Genomic DNA, 20,795 nt, shown 5'->3' with positions numbered 1-20,795 from the left:
CTGGAAGCTGTCAAGGGGAGGGGGCACAACCCGTGCTTTCAGGGGGGTAGTCAAAAACCGCACCCACCCTGGAAGCTGTCAAGGGGGGGGGCCGAAAACTGCCACCCACTGGGAGCTAAGGTCAGAGCCGGGGGCCGAAAACCGAAAGAGGGCCTTTCCGTTCGTGTGCAACACGATTACCATAAAGAACCGAATGCAATGAGAGAACTCTGTCCAGATATCCTACAAGCACTTGCACTATCTCCTTCATCCATCACTTCTCCTTCTTTAGTTAACCTCATCTTTGTTCATCATGGACATGTTGTCTCAATGCCTCGCATACTTTCCGATCCTCGACACTTTGATGTCTTATCTCTCTGCAACCGACTCGGCAATCGTCCTCGGTGTCACTGGGCTTCTCTACCACGCGGATACGGACGCGTACTCGAGATATACCTGGATCCTTAAAGATTTTCCGGAGTACGCGGATTGGATTCTAAATATGGTATCAAAGGGTCATACGATACTCTTAGTCGGTAAAGACCTTGAGGAAATTTTGGATTCTTACGGCCACCCTCTCACCCACTGGAAGACCCACTCTCGCGCTGAGGTCAGGCATCTGTGGCTAGTGGCTCTAGCAACCAAGGCATACAAGAATGCCCTGAAAAACAATTCATTTGCTGCCACGGACGAAGATGGCAACGCATTCGAAATACCGCGGGACATAGAGTCTTATCCGGACTTCCGCCTAGACAGGGGTCGTGAAGACGGTACACCCTTTGAGCTGTCTCTTTCGTACATCTTGCCACCACCGCTACCGTGGTTAGATCGCACCGGCGAGGTGGTGCTAAAGCGCTCGTGGTGTACACTACCCAAAACCATGGACTCGGGCATCTCTTTGGTGTACCTTTCCTGTGGTTGCATCCAAGAGATCCTTTTCGAGAAGTCAACCGAGGAAACAGATCCCTACCTCTCGGTCATTTTCGGTGCGGTCGACCCTTCGAACTATCCTACCTGGGTTCCATATATACAAGTCACGCAGGACAAAGCGTCGTATGAGAGGATTGAAGTATGGGAGGAAGATCCGATAGATTTTCCGCATGAGTCGGTGCTTCTCAGTCCCGATTTGAATCCAGATTCGGATATGGACGTGTTTGTTTTCGCATTTTATCGACACAGCGTTATATCGGAAGACTCGGCCTCTATTCACCGGTATCATTTGATGGGCATAGAGTTTCATGGTCTAGACCCTGATTATGAGGGATGAGGGGTCGGTGATGCTTTGTCGGCTTTTTAGCATAGAAGCAGCTGATTGGGAGCTATCTCAATTCAAACTCGTTCTTTGAGCTCTGGCCATCGTTGTAGGGGAGAGGATATCGTTCTTGATAGGTAGGAATAAAAGCCATCACAAAATGCAGCTCCATGAAAGAACCGACCGAGTTGAGGTAGCCTGTCGCTTTCATATGCGATGTATGTTTAAATTTATCTTGAGACTGACTGAACGCGAGCAGACATGTCACCCTGGTCCGTCCCACAAAGTGTCCAGTTTGTCGAGGGTGATGAGCGGATGGTCCAGAGAGTGTCAGGAACATGATTCGGGGTGCGTCTTTCTGCACCCAGTGGGTCCGAGTTACCAACAGGGATCTGGGCTTGGATCAAACAGGAGCCAGGGTCATGGAAAGCGAACCCCAAGCATGTTTTATCTTCCTCCAGAGTACCTTGCTCACAAGTTAAATACGTGATCAAAGCGGGCAGGACTTGGGTAGTTGTGAGAGTTGAAAAATTAGAGGGGGAAATATGTCCTCTTTGATTCCTTTTCTTAGAATGGCGACCGCGAGAAAGCAAAGCAACTTGGAAAGGACGAAATGGAGGATGAAATGTCGTGAAGCTTTATGTAATCACATCAGTAAGGACTACATGGCTCCGTGGCTACCTATAAAATGCTGACAGGTGCAGACTCCAACTTGGGCATTGCGCTTGACCCATCCCAAGTCAGACTACATCCCACCCAAGATGATCCATACCGATGGCTTGTCAGCCCGGGAAAGGAGTACTTGTTTGCGAAAAACCTAAGCGACCAGTCCGTCGGGGTTTATAAAGAATTGTGCGATGGCATCAATAAATATTTCGAGGCCACTCAAGCGCCTCTATCACCCCGAGTTGAACCCCTAGGAATGGAAAGCTTTGTAAGGGCATTTGAGCTAGCGATATTCGCGCGCTAACTCTACCAGAGATCTATTAATAAGAGTACCGTCAGTTTTACTTCCCGTATCAACGAACTACAAGTCCAGAAAGACTATGCGTCTCAGGAGGTGCATTTACTCAGGAGTCAACTCGAAGCAGAGGTAACGCTTAGGCTCTCTCTAGAGGAGAAGCTCCGAGTAGAACAGGAGCGACAAGAGGGCTTAAAGCAAGAGCTGCAGAGATTAGCAAGTCGAGAGAACTACTACCGCAATGCGGCTCTTACCTACTCTCAAGGGATAGCGAAAGTCCTTCCGGCTTTGACAGAGTTGACAGAGAAGACATATTTCTTGGACACAGATTTCATTTAGGGTAGGGGCCCTAGATATTGAAAAAAAAAAAAAAACCCTGTTGTGGAAAAAGTTATACCCAAGAGCTCTTTCCCGCACTGGCTTGCAGCTGATGTATACGGCATGCATGTCTCATGATGTTGTTCTACTTAGAACGCAGTGACATTAGCAGGTTCTGGCCACCCCTGCGTTCGTAGGCCCAGTGACCGGCGAATTTATAAGAACACCGCCTCGCACTCCCTGAAACCGCAAATTACACCATGGCAAATACTTTTGAACAACTATCGGGCGACATCTTGCAGACACTGAGTGGGATGAGGCTTCATAATACCTCTGCAACAATCAACGGTCTTATGACTGAAATAGCATTGCTAAAAGAAGAAATCAAGGAACAGAATGCTCGGCTTTCGGCGTCAACCGCTATCCTCAAAGAGACCACCAAACTCATTCGGGCTGCTACTGCTGTGACGGAAGCATATAAAGGTCAAAAGATGAATGCAGAGAGTGTCTGGGCTAGCTATTGGGGGGTCTTAAAGGAGTGCGATGAAGCCATCTTTGAAATGGACTCAGTTTCCTCTCGGGAACTCTAGATAGCGGTAAGTAATTTTTGCTGTAAGGCAAGAAAGAGAACTTACCCGACGCTGAAACTAGATCCAGCTTGACCTCAAATTCATGGAGCAAGCCTAGAATATCATCCATCATGTTCGCCAACTCAACGCTCCTCCTAGTTTGCATAGCTTTCCAATTAAGAAACTCATCTACCTTGGCCTCTAGAGCTACTATTCTGGTGAGAATAGAAGGCTCCTCAAGTTGGTTTGGGTTGAGATGAGGTTCATCGGTGACAGCTTCTGTTCCCACATCGTCAAAGATGTTTCCACTGACTGGCTCTCGAAACTCAGAGCCAGCATTATAATTCACCGTGTAGTTCCCTCCCATCAAACCTTCTAATCCATGCGCGCTTGAATCGTGCAAGGGATTGTTGGCGATAAAGGCATCTGGAACATCAGAGCCCACCTGCTCATTCATGCCAGGGTTCATCTCCTCTGCTTGGGATGAGCCCATTTGTCCCATGAGGAGTTCAGCAGGACCCTGCTGGCTTCTGATGCCATCCGACTCGCCCCAATCAAGGCCGGTAGGATCAAAACCGCCTCCAGAAAGAGGGTCCGTGACGGTCGGGGTGAGGGACGCGGCGGTTGGCCCAGGGTCTGCGACCAGTGGGGGGCTAGAAGAATCCAAGAGGAAAGTATCATAACCATTGATAAACGGCTCCCTGTTGCTGTGGTCCATGATTGACAACAAAACGAAGGATGGGCGTGGTATGGAAAGCAAATCGCCCAAGTCCGAGTCCGCCTCTTCAGTCTTTTGACCATCCGAGGGACCCGGCGGCCCTCGTTGGAGCAAGAGGCTTACGAAGCTTTCACGAACAAAAGTTCTGCTTTCTTCGTTTCCGTTCCTCTGTTGGTCTCCATTCTGTTGGTTGTCCCCAGGCAAATCCTTGGCTGGGTTGATAGAGGACTAACAAGGTAACTTGGGAAGTTGAGGTTGCTGTTTCCCATACCCCTGACTTTGTGTTAGAATTTGTCTCGTGACGGGATCAAAAGTCACCAAGTGGGTGATTGCCAGTGAAGACATCTCCTAATTGGTCGGACCAACGAGATGGAACGCCCTCCTATTGATCTATGCATGGGCACTGCAAGGGGCTATGACCTGCACAGTACGAACATGTTACAGTAACCGAAGTCATTTCCTGCCACCCTGGTTCATAGGACCGTTTCCTGCCACCCTGGTAACTTACAGAACCGTTTCTTGAGCCGTTTCCTGCCACCCTAGTAACTTACAGCAAACAACACAGACACCACGATCCCATGCGCTGCTGATACCTGACTCTCCTCCATATAACGTAGGCCCGATGCTTTACTCTCCGGCTAGAAGGTCATTCGCACTCAAGCATTCAACTCCAATTATTTCTCCATATTCTTGGGTATTTCTCTATCAATCACAATGGTACGGCTTCTTGGACACTGAAAGGAAGGAAGTAAATCGTATCTGACTTTTGTGACAGAGTTACCAGAATCAGCTTCCCATCGTGCCCGAGAACTCGGTGGTGACGACCTGGCAGCAGCAGAGACATTCACTTCAGCAGCCAGGACACCAGGCTTGTTTCGTGACTCGACTTGCTGGCGAACTGCTGCTTTCTCGCACTGACAATATGAACTTGCGTCACCTGAACAACCAGTTACAGCTTGACGCCGGATCCTGGCGCCAAGAGTATGAGCAAGTTGTTGTTCAGTACTGGAAGGTTTCGGAACACAATGCTACCCTCCTGGGGCAGGTTTCGAGGCTCAAGGAGCAGTTACGGGCGGCCAGATGTAGAAAGGATGGGCCTAAGACCCGCCGTGAGAGCGCTGGTGGGCCGATTCCGACGGGAAGTCAACACTCTGACATGCTGAATGATTCGGATGGAGGTAGCCGGGTTGGTGAGGAAAACGTTAAGCAAGAGACCCATGCGAACCTTAAGTAGGGAAGTGGTTTAGCAGATGTTGGTAGAGCAGCGTAACAAGGAATGAGTTTACCCAGAGTTCCGGCCTTCCCGCCCGTTCATTTGTAAATGACTTGACTCTCAGGCGAGTCAAAGAGGTCACTGGTCTCCCCATATAATGTTGGTGCTGTACGAACGGTTTTCTTTTCTTTTCTTTTTGGCCAACTGTGACTCCATAGCTCATGAATCGATTTCCAGCACTTTCTTCGATCTGAGCACTCTTCACGATCGTCGTCATGGGGTACAAGGACACCCTGTACTGTACGTCATGGCCAAGGATTCCTGGTGTTGCTGACGCGTCCAGGCCCGAATACGAGAAAATGATACATCACAGCGGCACGTTTCGGGGTTAAGCTCTCAGCTCTTGATGACTCCAAAGGCGTACCATGTGCTTTCGTCCGAGGTGCGCTTTTCGGCACCCTTCCTCTCACTCCTCGGATAATGTCCGGCAGAGCACCTCCTGTCAACCTAGCACCGATACATGAATGCAGACATCGAACAAAAGATCAGTGTAGATTGAGGATTAAAGGAGCGAGTGATTTCTTATCTAAAGGAGCGATGAGAGTCGGTCTCTTATACCCGTGTTCAGTCTGCCGATTCATAGACAGCAGGCTGTTGCCTGACGCTAGTTGTGGTCGTTCACTCTCATCGTGAACTTGTTCACGATGATCGTGATCCTTGTCTCCAACAGTAAGCGAAGGTCTCCGGAGCTTGACACACCCCCCCAGGTAAATGCTGGACATCGACGATTCCAGCTTTGCCTGTAAGACAACTGTAACAGTATTCAGTCGTTCCAGCCTGGCGGTCAGGCCCATAGAATTGCAAGAGTAAAAGCAACAACAGGAGAGCTGGTTGAACGGCTCTGGTAGTGGAAAAACAACGGAGAAAACGATAACTAGATATAACAAAGAGAAGCTGCAAGTATCCATCCTGGGCAGCAGGGAACAAAAGCAATACAGATAGGAAATAACCAACTTAATCAGTAGGGACAGTCATCCCCAATTGCCGGACAAATGTCTCATGCTTTTGAGGAGATAGGGCCTTCGTCATCCCGTCGCTGACCATGTCTGTTGTGGCTACCCATTGAATATCAATCTCTTTGCGTTGAACTGTCTGACGGATCCAGAGACGGTGGATATCGACGTGTCGGAGCTTGGATGTAGCCTGTGGACGTTCACTCTCAAGGAGCCTCTTCGTCTGCTGGTTGTCACAGAACACTGTTATCGTGGGCTCGTCGAAGGTCAACGTCAGTTCCTTGATCAGACGCAGGGTTGCCATATAGTTCCTGACAGCGGCTGACAAAGCCACCAGCTCAGCTTCAGTGCTGGATGTGACGACGCTGGTTTGTTTGTTCGCCTTCCAGTCGATGGGTCCTCCGAATAGGATAGTGGTGTATCCCTGCGAACTATATCGCGTCACCTTGTCGTCGGCAAAGGCGGCATCACTTGCGCAGTACAGGGCAGGGCGTTCTAGAGGTCGGTTGCCGAGGCAGATAGCAAGGTCTTTATTAGCGTGAAGGTACTTCAGGCAGTGGTGAGCAGCTTCGTGATGCTGCGACGAGGGATTGCTATTGAACTCGGCCAGTCTGGAGGCGGCCTTGGCGACATCAGGTCTGCCTTGGCAGGCGGCGTAGTTGATCGATCCAATCTTCTGGAGATATTGATGGATGGAGTCGTGAGTGGCTTGGTGGCCGTCTGGAGATGGTAGTAGGTTATCGGGGTAGGGCAGCGGAGTGCGGACACAACGTCCACTGCAGTCGATCCTGAACTCCTTGATCTTTTCGGTGATGTAGTTATCCAGGGACAACCAGATCAAGCGTTGATTGCGATCGCGGATCACACGAGTACCCAGGAACCAACGAAGTTCGCCGAGATCATGGATATTGAACTGCTTCTTCAGCTGTTCGATGAACTCATCAGCCTTCTTGCGGTCCCTCCGGCGGTATAGTATCACGATGTCGTCGACATAGAAGAAGACCAATAGCCCGTCACTTAGGAAGACACAGGCGTCTTCATGCAGTTGCGTCATCCCGAGTTTCTTCATGGCCTTTGATAGCTTCCGATTCCATAGCAGGGGTGATCGGCGTAGTCCATACAGGGCACGCAGGAGCTTCCAGGCCCTCCTTCGTTTGCCGTTGGTCTTGATCCCCATGATGGTTGGCCATCCCGGTGGTTCCCACACGTAGACTTCCTCGTCGAGACAGGCGTGTGGAAATGCGTTCTTTGCATCCAGTTGACGGGTCTCTAGGTCGAAGCAGGCAGTGATAGCCATGATGGCTCTGAACGTCCGGGCTGCGAGAGTTGCCGCGTACGTATCCAAGTTGTTTTGAGGCTGTTGGTCCCCACGAACACACAGTCGAGCCTTGAACTTCGTGACGTAACCGTTCTGATCCACTTTGTACTTGAAGGCCCAGGTCAAGCCGATTACCTTAACAGCGTCGTCAAGACGTTCCATCGCTTCTTCGGAAAGCTCTTCCCAGGTCTTCATGCCTTTAAGTTCGGTGACTTCGCTCAAGGCAGCCTTGATCCATTGGTCCTTGTGCGGATGAGACATGACCTCTTTCCAGTTCTTCGGTTCTGAGGCATGTCGCTGCGTAGCATCGGGCGCACTGGAGCCCTGATCAGGGTTCCCACGACGAAACTAGTGTCCTTGGGCCTCCTGGAGCGTCGTCGTTGTTGTTGTTCGGACTCGACCCTTCTTTGTGTGGGTCGTGAGACGCGTCCACTTCGGGTGGATGTTGCAGGTGCTTCCGGGGCAGCTGCTGCGGTAGTAGGTTGGTGAGATAGAACAGGTCGTTGTGAGGGACCAGCTTGTTCCGGAGCTGGTTCCGGTGGCTCATCGGTCGTGGCCACATGAATCGTGTCTTCGTTGAGAATAGAGTTGCCTGGGGTAGCCGGACCAGCAGGCGGAGTAGCCGGCAGGGCTGATCTTGTTGGGGACAATACTAGAGGTGTCTCTGATGATGCTGGAGATATCTCTCTGGGCTGATCACGGCTAGCATCAGTGGTAACTGTCCTCACCCCCCCAGCTTCAGCAGAGCCCGCCTTTTCGGCGTTCGTCCGAGGAAGGGACTCCTGTGTGGTGTTTTGTAGCAGAGCCTGAGTCGTATCCGAGTCGATTATGTCTGTTGCAACAAGAAAGGGATCCTCTGGATCGTTGATTTTAATATCCATGAGGCTGAACGTCTCAATATCCATGGCCTGCTCGGGTCGTTGCCCATCACGGTACAGGCGAGATTCATCAAATGTAACGTCCCTTGTGCGTAGAACCCGTTGTAACGAGGGCACCCAGATTCTGAAGATATTCGTGCTATCGTACCCGATCAAGAACCCGATATGGGCTCGCGGGGCGAGTTTCAACTCGCGATCCTTCTGGCGTTGGTAGGTCGAAGTAAGTGCGTAGGCACGGCACCCGTATCGCTTCAAGTGTGCAACCGAAGGGGTGGCCGCGTCGTCAATCGAGGCAAGGCCTCTTGACGTAAGCCAGCTATTCAGGGTTCCAATCGGTGTTTTCCACTGAATCTGGCGACGAGGAGTGAGGTTGTGAAGGTAGACGGCTGCTGCGACGATCTCTGGCCACTTGTCCCACTGGAAGCCGCTGCTGTTGGTCAGAGATCTCGTAATATCAAATATCATACCTCCACCGCGTTCGGAAGTTGGGTTCTGCTGGGGCGTATTCACTGCTGACCGTTCGACGAGAATTCCGCGGTCATCAGCCCAGTTCACCAAGTTCGATCGAAGGGCAGATTCCCAGTCGATCCGAATCACCGTTATCTGCAGTCCGTACTGTCTCCATAAGTACAGCTCGAACTCAACCAGGGCTTTGAATCCATCGCTGCGCCTGGGCAGGATCCTGATCACTATCATCTTAGTGAACGCATCTTTGAATAGCAGGACCTTGGTCATGCCGTTGTATGCGCGGTCCAGAGTGAAGAAGTCGATGTGGACTCGCTGCCAAGGCCTGGTTGCCCGGTGGTCAGCGCTTCGGCGGGAAATCTGACGTCTGACCTTGCTGGTGGCGCAGGCTTCGCATTCAACAACTCGGGGGGGCCTTGATCAGGGCTCTTAAGAGCTCCTCCTTTGCATGCGGTGACCATTTTGTTGAGGGCTTCAGCGTTGGCATGCCCTAGTCGTTCGTGCCAGAGTTGAGCGGTGGCTGTGTCCGTAGGACGTGGTTGTGTTGTGTCGTTGTATAGGGCGTTGCCTTCTGAGTCGGAGCCACTGTTCGAAGTGGCAGAGTCTTCCACAGGCTGAAGCGCGTATTGCCTGCAGATCTCGGCAAGAGGGACATGAATGCCTTCGATCTCCAGAGTCTGAGTTTTTGTTGAAAAGAAGACGTTTCGTTTTTCCAGTTTACGGGAACTCAAAAACCGTAGTCGGGAATTCAGGGATATAGGCCACTTTGCGAATCTTCAGTCGTGTAGGCCTTCCGTCGACGTCGTTCAAATGGACTCTCATTTTTCCATACCCCTACAACTTGATTCGAGGGGCCACCGCCAGTTAAGTACGTGGGCCCGTCGACAATGGATTGGAAGTCCCGGAGCAGAGCCTTGTTGTTCGTGATGTGCTTCCCAGATCCAGAGTCAATAATAATCTCGTTCAGGAGCCTATTGTCAACACGTGACCCTTGTTGGATCTGGTGGAAAATGCCGTATGACGACGCTGAAGATCCTTCGTCGTCACTGCTGCCGATACAGCTGCTGTCGTCGTCCTGGATGTGATGAACGGCTTTCTTCGAGGTAGACTTATCCTTGACTTTGTCCTTGTTGCGATTGCTGGAGGAAGACTGACCCTGGGCATTTTTCTCGTCCACTTCGCTCTTGATGGCAGCCTCAATGGTGCTTTTTAGTCTGGGGATTGCAATTCTCCCAGAACTGGTTGATCACCTGTTGATGACCGGATGCCATCTGGTAGTTCCTCTTGCGTCGGGCAGGGGTTCAGATTCGGGCATCGAGACAGGGGGCTTGCAGTGGTAGCGATCCCTGCCTTGCGCCTTGCAGTCGCAGACATAGATTCGTCGAGGCCGTAAATCGGATTGAGTCTGATCAGCCCCTGCCGTCTTCATCTTTTCCTTGGAAGGTTAGGAATGAAGCCGAAGGCTGCTTGGAACTAGTCAGGCGCTGCGGGAAGTTGTTTCTAAGCCAGTTCAGATACTTCTGGGCAAGCTGTTTCGAAGTCGGCCGCTTATCTTCATCCATGTCTTCTAGTCGTTCTGATGAAGGATTTGCCCATTCCGGCGAGATCTGTCTGATGGCTTCGTAGAAGTCGTTGCGTTGGTCTTCGGCGTCCGTGAGCTGGGTGACCTTATATGTCTTGACGTCTTCGCAGAGGTTGATGTATTCGTCAATCCATACCTGATGGTTGGTTTTCTTGATAGCGTTCATGTGAGCATCCCAGCGTTGCCGAATGGCCTTTCTCTGGGCGGAATTTGAAGGGGCCAGGTGATCCTTAAGAGCCTTGATCTGGTCCTTGACTTCCTTCTTGCGAGCCCAGTATTCGTACAAGTTGGCGTGAACAGTCTCCTTCAAATGCGTCGTAACCTTCTGGAGAGCATTCTTTTGTTTGTCGATGAGTTTTTCGCTGATCTGCCAGTCTTTCAGAAGAGCATCATAGTTTGTATCTTCGGGCCTTGGACGAGGCGTCGATGCAAGTCGTTCTGGGCGTTTATCTTCAGGAGTCTCTGGGTTGATCAGTTCCCAGACGTCGTAGCTGTTGGCGACCATTTCCACAGAAAGAATCCACAGGCGCCAGTCAGCTGACGTGGCCAGCATGGGCTTCACAAGTTCGGCCATGGTGGCAGGCAGGCTACACGCGGGTACCTGCGTCGAGAGGTCGTCGAGGGCGTGCAAGCGCCTCGGTCAGGAACGAAGCTGCCAAGGGCGTTCGAGCACACTTGGTCAAGCGAAGAGCACCGAGGGCGTGCGAGCACCTCGGTCGAGAGAAGCCGTCGAGGGCGTTCGAGCACCCCGATCCGGCGAAGTCGTCGAGGGCGTGCAAGCACCTCGATCACAAAAGAAGCTGCCAAGGGCGTTCGAGCACACTTGGTCAAGCAAAGAGCGCCGAGGGCATTCGATCACCTCGGTCAAGATCAGGCTGCCGAAGCACCTGTGCCAACAAGGGGCAAGTAGGGTCAGGCCGCACGAGCGCCTGAGACGAGAGAGAGGGCAACCGTAGTCGTGGCGTTGCCGCAGGTAGGGCTGATCTGAGTCAACCCCAGTCCAATGAGGTAGTGTTGTCAAAGTGAAGATGCGTGGAGAGGCATCGCGTAACAGAACAGGAAGGGATAGCAATTTGCACAGCAGACTTAACCACTGAGTCACTACAACCGCAACAGACTTAAAAGCCTGCTGTATATCGATTGTAGCTGGTCAGCAGAGCGCCGGGCTCATAACTGTCAACCTAGCACCGATACATGAATGCAGACATCGAACAAAAGATCAGTGTAGATTGAGGATTAAAGGAGCGAGTGATTTCTTATCTAAAGGAGCGATGAGAGTCGGTCTCTTATACCCGTGTTCAGTCTGCCGATTCATAGACAGCAGGCTGTTGCCTGACGCTAGTTGTGGTCGTTCACTCTCATCGTGAACTTGTTCACGATGATCGTGATCCTTGTCTCCAACAGTAAGCGAAGGTCTCCGGAGCTTGACACCTCCGAAGACTCTATGAAAACAAGCACCTGAGCGAACTTGTCCGCTCCCACTTCATTGTCATGAACTCTCTCATGATGTCTCATCCGAAGGTCACCAAGCGCAAAAGGCGCACAGCTACTCTCAAGAATAAAATGAAAGAGTACTCACAGCTCTTTGACGTAAATATAGTTGTCGTCATTGAAGAGAGGTCCACGATGCAACGACAGACCTTGACTTTCTCCCGCGACCCAGATTGTGCCACAGTAGGTTGAGTGAGCTTCAAGAGCTTCATGGCCTCGGCTAATTCATGCATTTTAGACCTCACTTAATTCCTATCCCACTGCACAGGCAGCGAAGAACTGCGTGTCCACTTTGAGGGAGCGGTTCGAGCGACTTAACCTGGAGTGCCCTATTTAGAGAGAAAGAGAAAAAAAAAAAAAAACAGAAAGAGAGGAGGGGGGCGCATTGGTTATAAGCTCCGCTAGTTGATGTTCTGATGGAAGATACCGGCTTTGTTTCATAGACATCAACAGTCACGCAGAAAAGAAGAATACCAGCGAGCTTGAATCCAAGTCATAGAGGCAACAACCCTTGAATAGAAGCTGCTTCTCTTCTCTGTCAAATTTCTATAATCTTCTACTAAGACAAGCAAGCAAAACACCGCTTTCTACGCTTCGATGGCCGGCTACAGCCTGCACTGCGAGGTCTCTTTCGGTGTGTCCTCGTCCCAAAGACCGCCGTTGCTCTCCCGCACGAGACAAGCCTGGAAACACTATACGGGGAGCCGCTGAGCGGAAAGGCATATCTGCTACCTTCTTCTTTCAACTCAATGAGAAGGGATTTGCCAGTTGTGAGACTGACTGTCTGGAGGATGTTGCCGTGAAGGTCCGTATCTATCACAGACCGTGTAGGCTTTCCGTTGACGTACAAAGTCGCCTTCCGAAGCCGTTCCAAGATTTTCGGCAATGCTCGGTCCCGGCCCTTCCGGATACAACAGATTTGACCACTTATCTGAAAGCTGGATCCCGACAGTGTGGGCAGGGAGTCCAGCTCAAAGTAGAACAGAGTTGCAAACAGATGATGCGCAATCTCTGGTACGCCCTCAAGACTCACGGAATCATGGCGTACCAAGGATGTCAACATGGACATCGATGCAGTGTCGTCGAGGGAAGGCGGTTGAGCGAGGGGGATATCAAGTCTATATCGGCCACTCTTTCCCCCTCGTTTCTTAGAGATGCTTGTAGCATCATTCCAGGTCTTTTTCCCTTGCATAAGCGCCATATATCCGCGCTTCAGACGAACAGGCCAGCTGTCTCTGACGAATCTTGGCTTTTGATCCTGAAGTGGCGTGTCCGGCAAAGTGCCAGTGCCTATGTTAAGTACGAGGTCAGGCTTTTCGTCACCATATATGGCGGCGAACTCGGCGAGTGCTACGATTATCGGATTATTCGCTAGAGTCCCAGCGTCTTGAAACGTCCCAAGCCCGGGGAGGTATTTAGGTGGGAAATATCTAGCGTAGCAGTTAGCCCGGATCTATTTTCGAGGTACAAGAACTTACAAAGGAGCAGCTGAACTAGTTCGTCCACTCCAGAGGCATTAGCGCTTATTCCACCAGTCTTTTTTCATGATCTGGATGACTCACGCTTCCCAGATCTTCACATGCTCTGCTTCCCTCAAAACCGAGTAGCCAGTTCTCTCTTGCCCAACGGCATTGTAATTGGTGAAGAGGCTGAGGCAGGGTTGTCTTATCGTTGCAGCTGGTACCCCAACTTTTGCCCCTATCGTTTTGGCATGAGAGGATTCAGTCAGTGTCCCCTCGCCAAATGCTTTTCTTAGTGCCCCTTCAATGCCGTGCTCGGAGTAGATGGAGTCCAACAAAATCGATCGAGCCCAGCTCAAACCAGGTAGGGACAAGATTGAAGGGGGGCTGAAGGCGACCTTCGCGAGCTGTTCAAATTCAATGGTGCACTGTTCCACCGACCAACCGTTGATGAATAGCGCAAGAACAATCAACGCCCCTACCGATGATTTAGAGAATTTATCGAGCAAGCTGCAAGAAGAGAGACATACCAGCACTGACTCCATACGCCAGTGTGAAAAGTTCTTGAATCGGTATTGGGAGGTCAAGCCGGTCCTGGATCTGAGCTAAGATTGCTGGGGGTATAATACCACGGACACCACCTCCGTCGATGCAAAGAATTGAGTGACCAGCTGTGGGGGGGCGAACCCTCACTACCAAATTGGCGACCCTCCCATCAAACAAGCAATGCTTAAGAGAGAAAAGCCATGGGTCGGCTGCGTCATGTTCGCCGAAGGCTTGCAGACAATCTTCGCAGATCCAATGCCCACATGGCATCTTGTGTTGTGGGGCCTGTGTCAAACAAGAAAAGCAACTTTTATTGCTCTTGATGCTGGGCCAGTAGTCTGAATAAGCGGCCAGGACAGACCAGTGTATCGACACTGCGGCTTCGCCTTTCCCGAGGCGATTAAATAATGCGATAAATTCGTCACGAATGGCATTCACCAGAGCGCTCGGCAGCAGGTAACCATCCTCACGATCTATCTTAACTGTCTGCTTACAAGCGCACGTACAGGCGCCCTGATAGAGGCGCTCGAAAACTTCCACAGGTTTAAACACTAAAACAATTAGAGCAATATTCCAGCAGGTCCAAGCAGAGACTCACGATGCATGTCAGGCACGTAATGGTCCAACAATAAACTCGAAGCAATAACGGGAGACGCAAATGAGAGGAGATCCCTGGCTAAGGGTATTTGATTCATGTAGTTGACGAGATGATCTGTCAATTCGATCGAAACCGGAAGATCTTGGCGAGCAGAGCGAACAGGATCGAAAGGCTGGTTCGTCAGGGCCGCTGCTGACTCAAAGGCTCTTTCGAAGAGGGCATTGAAATGCTCTACAGAAAAGCACAGGCCTGCGTCTTGACGTCGTTGGCGAACAGTTGAAGTGCAGCGATGCAGGTGCGTGCGAAAGTCATTAGGTGAGTCCGTTTCCGGTATTTGAAGGAAAGTGGTCTCGAAGAAGTAAGAGCTCAGCGGTAGTGAAGTGATTGTCTCGACTGTTGTGGCAAGTAGCCGTTCTGCGATAGAGGCAGCATTTGGCCCTTGACTGTATTTATCTGCAAGGACAATCACTAGGGAGGGCTTCCACCCCGCATGCTCCTGGAGTGACCAAGTGGCGATCCAGCGCCCAATCCTGGCCAGGTCCGACAGACCGTACGAGTGGAAGCAAAAGATATCGGCAAAGAAGTATAACAACCGGGAGCATACAAGCGTTTCTAGTTCCAGGCAGGACATTGTGCCATCCATTAGTGTTTCTGCCATTGATGAGCAACATCGAGATCTCTTCTTGGTCCTAGAGACGGGTAGGGCTGTACTGGCGAGCAGCAAGGACTCGTGATCTGGTGTCCCCGGCTCCAGATCTAAACAGAGGGTATCGAGTTGCCGCTTGGATTTCCTTGCTGAAAAAACCGGTTGCCGCTTACCGATGAGGACATTGACGCTTGGACACAGAGCCTGCTGGTCCAAGGCCGAAGTCACTCGTTGTAGCCTCCCAGAATGCATAATCGACGGAGTATCCCCGCCCGAAACCCATAGCCAGTGGCTACAGGAGTTGCTCATCTTGTTGACATAGTCGAGCCTTCTGTAAAGCATGCCAAACAGCCACCCTTAATACTCCCGTGATGGCCGGGGGTAGGCTTTTCTCCAGCAGAGGTCTTGTTTCGTACACCGTTGTCCTGCGGGTCCGCGTGACAGGCTTGGGGGACGAAATCAGCACCCCGTCCTCTATTGCGTTCCCTGCACTGTCCATATAAAGAGAGTTTAGGTCCAGAGAAACGGTCGAGCAGTTCAGTGTTGCAAAAATGAAAATGAGTCATCGACACTTGCACATTTGCGACAATTGCCGTCGTCCTCGCTCCAAGGAATTTCATCGCCGGTACCCTGCGGGTCAAGGGTACCCTCACACACACTCCATTTGCCGCCGATGCCTGCGGGCGCAGCAGGACCAGAGAGATAAGCCATGGAAGCCCCCTGCAGGCCGGATAAGGCAAGACCGGGCTCCTATGCAACGAATAGTACGTGCTATAAACACTACATTCATTGCTGGGATGAATCTTCTTCGGGCCCTGGCAAGCGGTGAGGGCCTCAACATCCACATTCATCACCACCACTGGCACCACAGCGATCAGCCGGATGATGACCTCGCCAACATCCCTGATCAGCTGAAATCGAGAACGATGGAGACAAAGGGAGAGATTGCTACCGACAAACCAGTCGCGGAGCTGCCAGATGGCCCAGCACCAGCTCCATGCGAGCTGCCGACGGACTGCTCATCAAATGAAAATCCTCCATCGATACAGCCAAAACCGGTATTTCGTCTAGTAATGACAGAGTATGTTGATTAAGTAGCTGAGGTATATGGATTTAAATACAACAGTTGCGCTAGTTGATGATTCAAGCCGCTGCCAAGAACAATCTACTTAAAGAGCCGGTCTCCATAAGCATGCAAGAGGGTTATTTGTAGCTTCTTTAGATAGTCGTGTCAGGAAGACAAAAGAAATATTACACCTTGATCTGTTCGGATCGTTCGAGGAACGCGACTATCTCCTGGCTGCAGCCCATGGCAGTCGTTTGAGAGTCGTCCCGGAGATGAAAGCTCACCTGACAAGGTGGTTGATTCTGTTATGGTACTGTAAGTCACTTGGTATTGATGTTGTCGTGGATTGTTAACTTTGACTTTTGCTATCATGGTTGCGGTCTCTTAAGACACTTCTTTCATCACAAGAAAAGCGATTCCGATATCTTGGAATTCAAGAAAGCTAATATTGTCTCAGTATTCTTAAAAACCAAAACTGATACAAAAGGACCATCGAACCCATAAACACAGCGCAAAAACCAGCAATGCTAACCGTGACTATGGCGGTCACAGACCAATCTCCATCTTGAGCGGTGTAGACATTCGTGAAGCTAGCCAATAGAGCCGTCACTGAGTTAAGTAATCCAGGGCTCTAACACGTCAGTACTGAATATCGAGATTCTGGGTTATACGAACAGGAATATGCGGTATACCAGCCAGAACCAGTTATGCTTGAGGTTCCACCAAGCCCATGCAATGCCTAGGATGCCTATGAGACAGGAAAACCCCCCGATATATAACAGAGGAACATTCCGAACAGCACGCTGTATGATCCTTCCGGCTTGATAGCGGTTTAGAACTCCGCTGCGGCTAATAGATGTGAAGGTTCCAGGAAAGACGATAAAGCCGGCCAGTAGGAGCCAGTTGGATGCCGTTGCAAGAATATTCCAACGAGTTGGCACCTCATGAGATTCCACGACCATCCTGTCATAGGATGAGAACGACTCAGCCGGGAGTGGAATTTGAGCAGCCTTCAAGGAGATATCCTCCAAGTCCTCATTTGGGGTTCTTTTGGTTTCCATTTTGATGAACGTTGGATGGCACTTGCTTGTGCTGGCCATTGACCGACTTTGTAGCTCATCGGGGAGAAGCTGGCTTCTTATGTGGCTCCCAAGGGGGTGTCCGGTTTTGGCACCCTATTCCTTCCCGTCAGGGATACGAAACAAGCCTTGGTTACCTCTCCATGTTCCAGGGCCGGTTTCGTACCCTCGCCTTTCTTTAATAAGGCCTGGCTAGGCGCACGTTATTACCCTCGCTGTCTTTGAGCCCACAGCTGCCACCATGGATTCCACTAGCCTCTACGGAGTCTGTATAGGAGGCGCAGTTGCTTTCTTTATTCTCCTCTCTCTCTGCCGTTCCTTAGCTCAGTCAGTGTCTAAACTCGCACGTCGTTTCTTCCTCCGACAAATATATTTCTCTCGCCTTCCCTGGTGGCTTGGCGGGAGTCTGAGGCTGTCGAGATACTCTGGCTTCTTATTTGGTCTCTTCCTCAACGCCAACATCTGCCTGCTTGTTATCGGCGTTTCTGGGAGCGCTGATTTCATCCGCAGGCTCGGACGAGCAGCATTGATCAACCTTATCCCACTGTGCGCCGGCGGGCGCTTCAATCCAATCGCAAACATCCTTTCAATCCGTCCAGACAATTACCTCCTTATGCATAAATGTATAGGGATAGTTTTCATTGTTGAAGCATCCCTTCACTCGATCCTTTCATGGACGCACGGCGAGGTTAACCTTGCCCTAAGCCCTGACAAGGCTGGGTTGATCGTGAGCATTGTCGCCTTGTCTCTACGGCAGTATATCGCCCAAGAAGCTGACAAAGTTCAAGGCTGCCTGTTCAGTAGGGGCTCTCTCACTGACTTCTATACCTGCTCTTTGGAGATGGATGTATGAGTTTTTGTCGATCTTGCATCTCGCCTTGGCTGCAACGGGAATAACGAGTCTTTGGTTCCACCTAACGGCGGCAAACATGCTCGATGCCCCCAAAATCTACCTGATACTAGCAATATCTGCTTTTCTCCTTTTAAAAATCATCGGGTTCCTCAAAATTCTCTTTATCAATATCTCGGCCAGGTCCATCAGCACGGCTTGCATTCAACAGATCGGACATGGCGTAGAAATTCAGGTGAGTATGCCCCGTCCTCTCAAATACCAAGCGGGTCAATTTGTGTACTTGAGCATCCCGCGGATCGCTTTATTTCAGTCACATCCTTTCCAAATCGCTTGGGAGTATCTCAGTGAGAGCGGAGATCAAGTCCTGGTGTTTGTCGTCCAGCCTCGGAATGGTTTCACCAGCAGGCTCCGTCTCGCAATCCCAATGACAGACTATACAGCCTTCATAGAGGGCCCATACGGGAGCCCAGTCTTACAACATCAATCTGGGACTGTTTTGCTATTTGCCACAGGCATCGGGATTGCAGGGCAGCTTCCTTATATGAAGGAACAGCTGCGTCTGTATCGTGAATGGCGGACAAAAACTCGACGACATGTTCTATTCTGGGAAATGGACGCAGAAGGTTTGGCTCAGTACCTAGCCATGAAGGCTCCTTACTAACTCTTTGCAAGAATACAGATATTGGGTGACTGAATGGATCAACGAGATTCTATCATGGAACATTAATTATGTGACTTCTAACCCACCCCTTCTGTTACTACAAGCAAGGCTTACAATGCAGTAGGAAATTCAGCTATTTATACGAGGACACTTCCTCACGAAAGATGCTGAAGCAGGCGCGTCGGTGAAGAAAGGGGAGAATCTTCTAAGACTAACGCTAAACTACTTTCCGATGGACCCAGAGAGCCTCATACACTCAGAGATTCGAGAGTCTAAAGGACGGGGTCACGTATTAATATCATGTATGTTCTCATCAACAACACTCTTGGTCAGGGGCTAAAGCACATAGTATGTACGGATCCCTCAACAGCTCAGACGATCACCAAAGTTGTTAGCCCCATGCTTGGAGACGATATCGACTTGGTGGAACTTGATTTTAGTCCATGGCCAGAGGCTCGACGCTCTAAAGTATCTTAGCATAAGCTTTCCTTCATGGGGCATTCATTTAACCCAAGAAGTAATAGTAGACTGTCACACTGATATTTAAGAATTATGTTATGCTCCTATTTGATTTGCACGAATATCTCTTATAGGAAAATGTTCTATTATATGTTCCCAATCTCATCATACTCGCGCATATCACTCTGATAAATCCACCTCACCCCCCTCTATTTGCTGTAGGCCTTTGTGAAATGCAATGACAGCCAGCTGCATTCGATCGATGACATATTCAACCTCCTCACATAGATATTCACCAAGTCTTCGAACCTCTTGGAGATAAGCGACTTCTGCACGAAGACGCCCGACTTCCCGTGTTCTCTCCACGATCACTTCCTGGGGAGATTGATTCGTTGCCACTTTGCTGGCTTGAAGCTTGTCGCGAATTGCATCCAGCGAGACAGATTCACCGTGGGCCTTAGCTATCTCTCTGTCGATAGGGCGTGGGCTGGCTGGGCGATCCATGTTGGTAGAACGAGGCGTGCTTAAAATTTAGATATAAACTAGGCCGTGGTCGCGTATGCCGGTTTCCTGGAGTCTTCGCCTCCTTGAAGCACCGCTGATAAACGTGGGCATGAAGAATAAAATCAGCCATGAGGAAAGGGATGGTGGATATTTTGGCTCCGCACATGGGGACCGGGGGACGCTTTTTGGTCGCCACTAACCTTCCACCCTACCTCAGCTTACGTCGCGGCGGACCAGGGTAGACGTTTCTGTATCTGCCCAGGACCATAAAGTGAATCCTTGTTTTCAAGGGTGCCGTTTTAGAACATACCAGCAAGGGTTTGGTTACGGCCCACTCATGAAGTGAAACAACCAGGTTCAAGCCCAGGTTCCCACTATATTAGTCCATCACCTCATCGAACTACCGCCAAGGAGAGTCTGCACGTCAAGTTCAACAAAATGCACATGTTTCGCTTGATCTTCTCTCTTTCTTTCGTTGTCGCCATTCTTGCCGACGATAACCATCGCGCACTGATCACCAGCGCGCATGAAAAAAGGGAGCATATACAGCATGTGCGTGACCTAATAAACACCACGATCATATGCCGCTCTCCTGAACCATACAGCACTGCTTCCCTATTTGACCATCTTTCAAGGGTCTTTTGCCTCGAGGTTGAGCAAAGAGGTTTGGCACCGGAAATGCCATTCCAGAAGATTTACAATATGAGTGGGAAGTCACACACATTTTCAATCTTTGCGAAGGACCGCTGCGCAGGGGGGGCTAAAAAACTCACCATCCCGAAAAGAACATGTCACAAGGAACTTGGTGACATCTGGTTTAAATGTAGGCAACACCCTATCTAAGGAGATATTAAGCTAATAAAGGCGAATAGGCGATGGTCAAGGTGGTATGCGTCTTGAAGATTGCGTGGACTATGAATATGGGAGGTCTGAGCTCGCGACCAAGTGACATAGAGAAACGAAAGCTGACTTTGCGTTGCCTAACTATGTTCTGGTTACAGTCAACTTTACACGTGAGCTAGCCTAGGTAGCTTAACTATGACTAAAAGCATAGGTGAATAAAGATACAATCAACGCAGATCATAACCGCCCCAAACCAAGTCTACTCCTAACACAATAAGCAATCCATAGATAGCATCCCCATAATGCCAAGTAAAAATATACTC

General features: G+C 50.4%; 3 protein-coding genes across 3 annotated transcripts; 1 reads left to right on the top strand and 2 right to left on the bottom strand.

Moving 5' to 3' along the window:
• Window positions 1-3,076: 3,076 nt before the first annotated feature.
• Window positions 3,077-4,022, bottom strand: NCS57_01190400 (uncharacterized protein; the record flags this gene model as incomplete). Its single annotated transcript, XM_053061598.1, has 2 exons — window positions 3,146-4,022; window positions 3,077-3,096 (listed from the first exon to the last, which is right to left on the bottom strand). Exons 1-2 carry the CDS (start codon window positions 3,795-3,797, stop codon window positions 3,077-3,079), a joined length of 672 nt encoding a protein of 223 aa, XP_052908126.1. The 5' UTR covers window positions 3,798-4,022.
• A 489-nt stretch (window positions 4,023-4,511) lies between these two features.
• On the top strand, window positions 4,512-5,031 carry NCS57_01190300 (uncharacterized protein; the record flags this gene model as incomplete). The annotated part of the gene is made up of 2 exons (XM_053061597.1): window positions 4,512-4,514; window positions 4,573-5,031. 2 exons carry the CDS (start codon window positions 4,512-4,514, stop codon window positions 5,029-5,031), a joined length of 462 nt encoding a protein of 153 aa, XP_052908125.1.
• Window positions 5,032-14,323: 9,292 nt separating this feature from the next.
• On the bottom strand, window positions 14,324-14,992 carry NCS57_01190200 (PNPLA domain-containing protein; the record flags this gene model as incomplete). Its single annotated transcript, XM_053061596.1, has 1 exon — window positions 14,324-14,992. One exon carries the CDS (start codon window positions 14,990-14,992, stop codon window positions 14,324-14,326), a length of 669 nt encoding a protein of 222 aa, XP_052908124.1.
• Window positions 14,993-20,795: the final 5,803 nt, after the last annotated feature.

Source organism: Fusarium keratoplasticum, chromosome 10, assembly GCF_025433545.1.
Source record: "Fusarium keratoplasticum isolate Fu6.1 chromosome 10, whole genome shotgun sequence".
Classification (NCBI taxonomy): Eukaryota; Fungi; Ascomycota; class Sordariomycetes; order Hypocreales; family Nectriaceae; genus Fusarium; species Fusarium keratoplasticum.
Note: the sequence above shows the minus strand (reverse complement) of the source record. Positions and strands in the feature narration are given on the sequence as shown.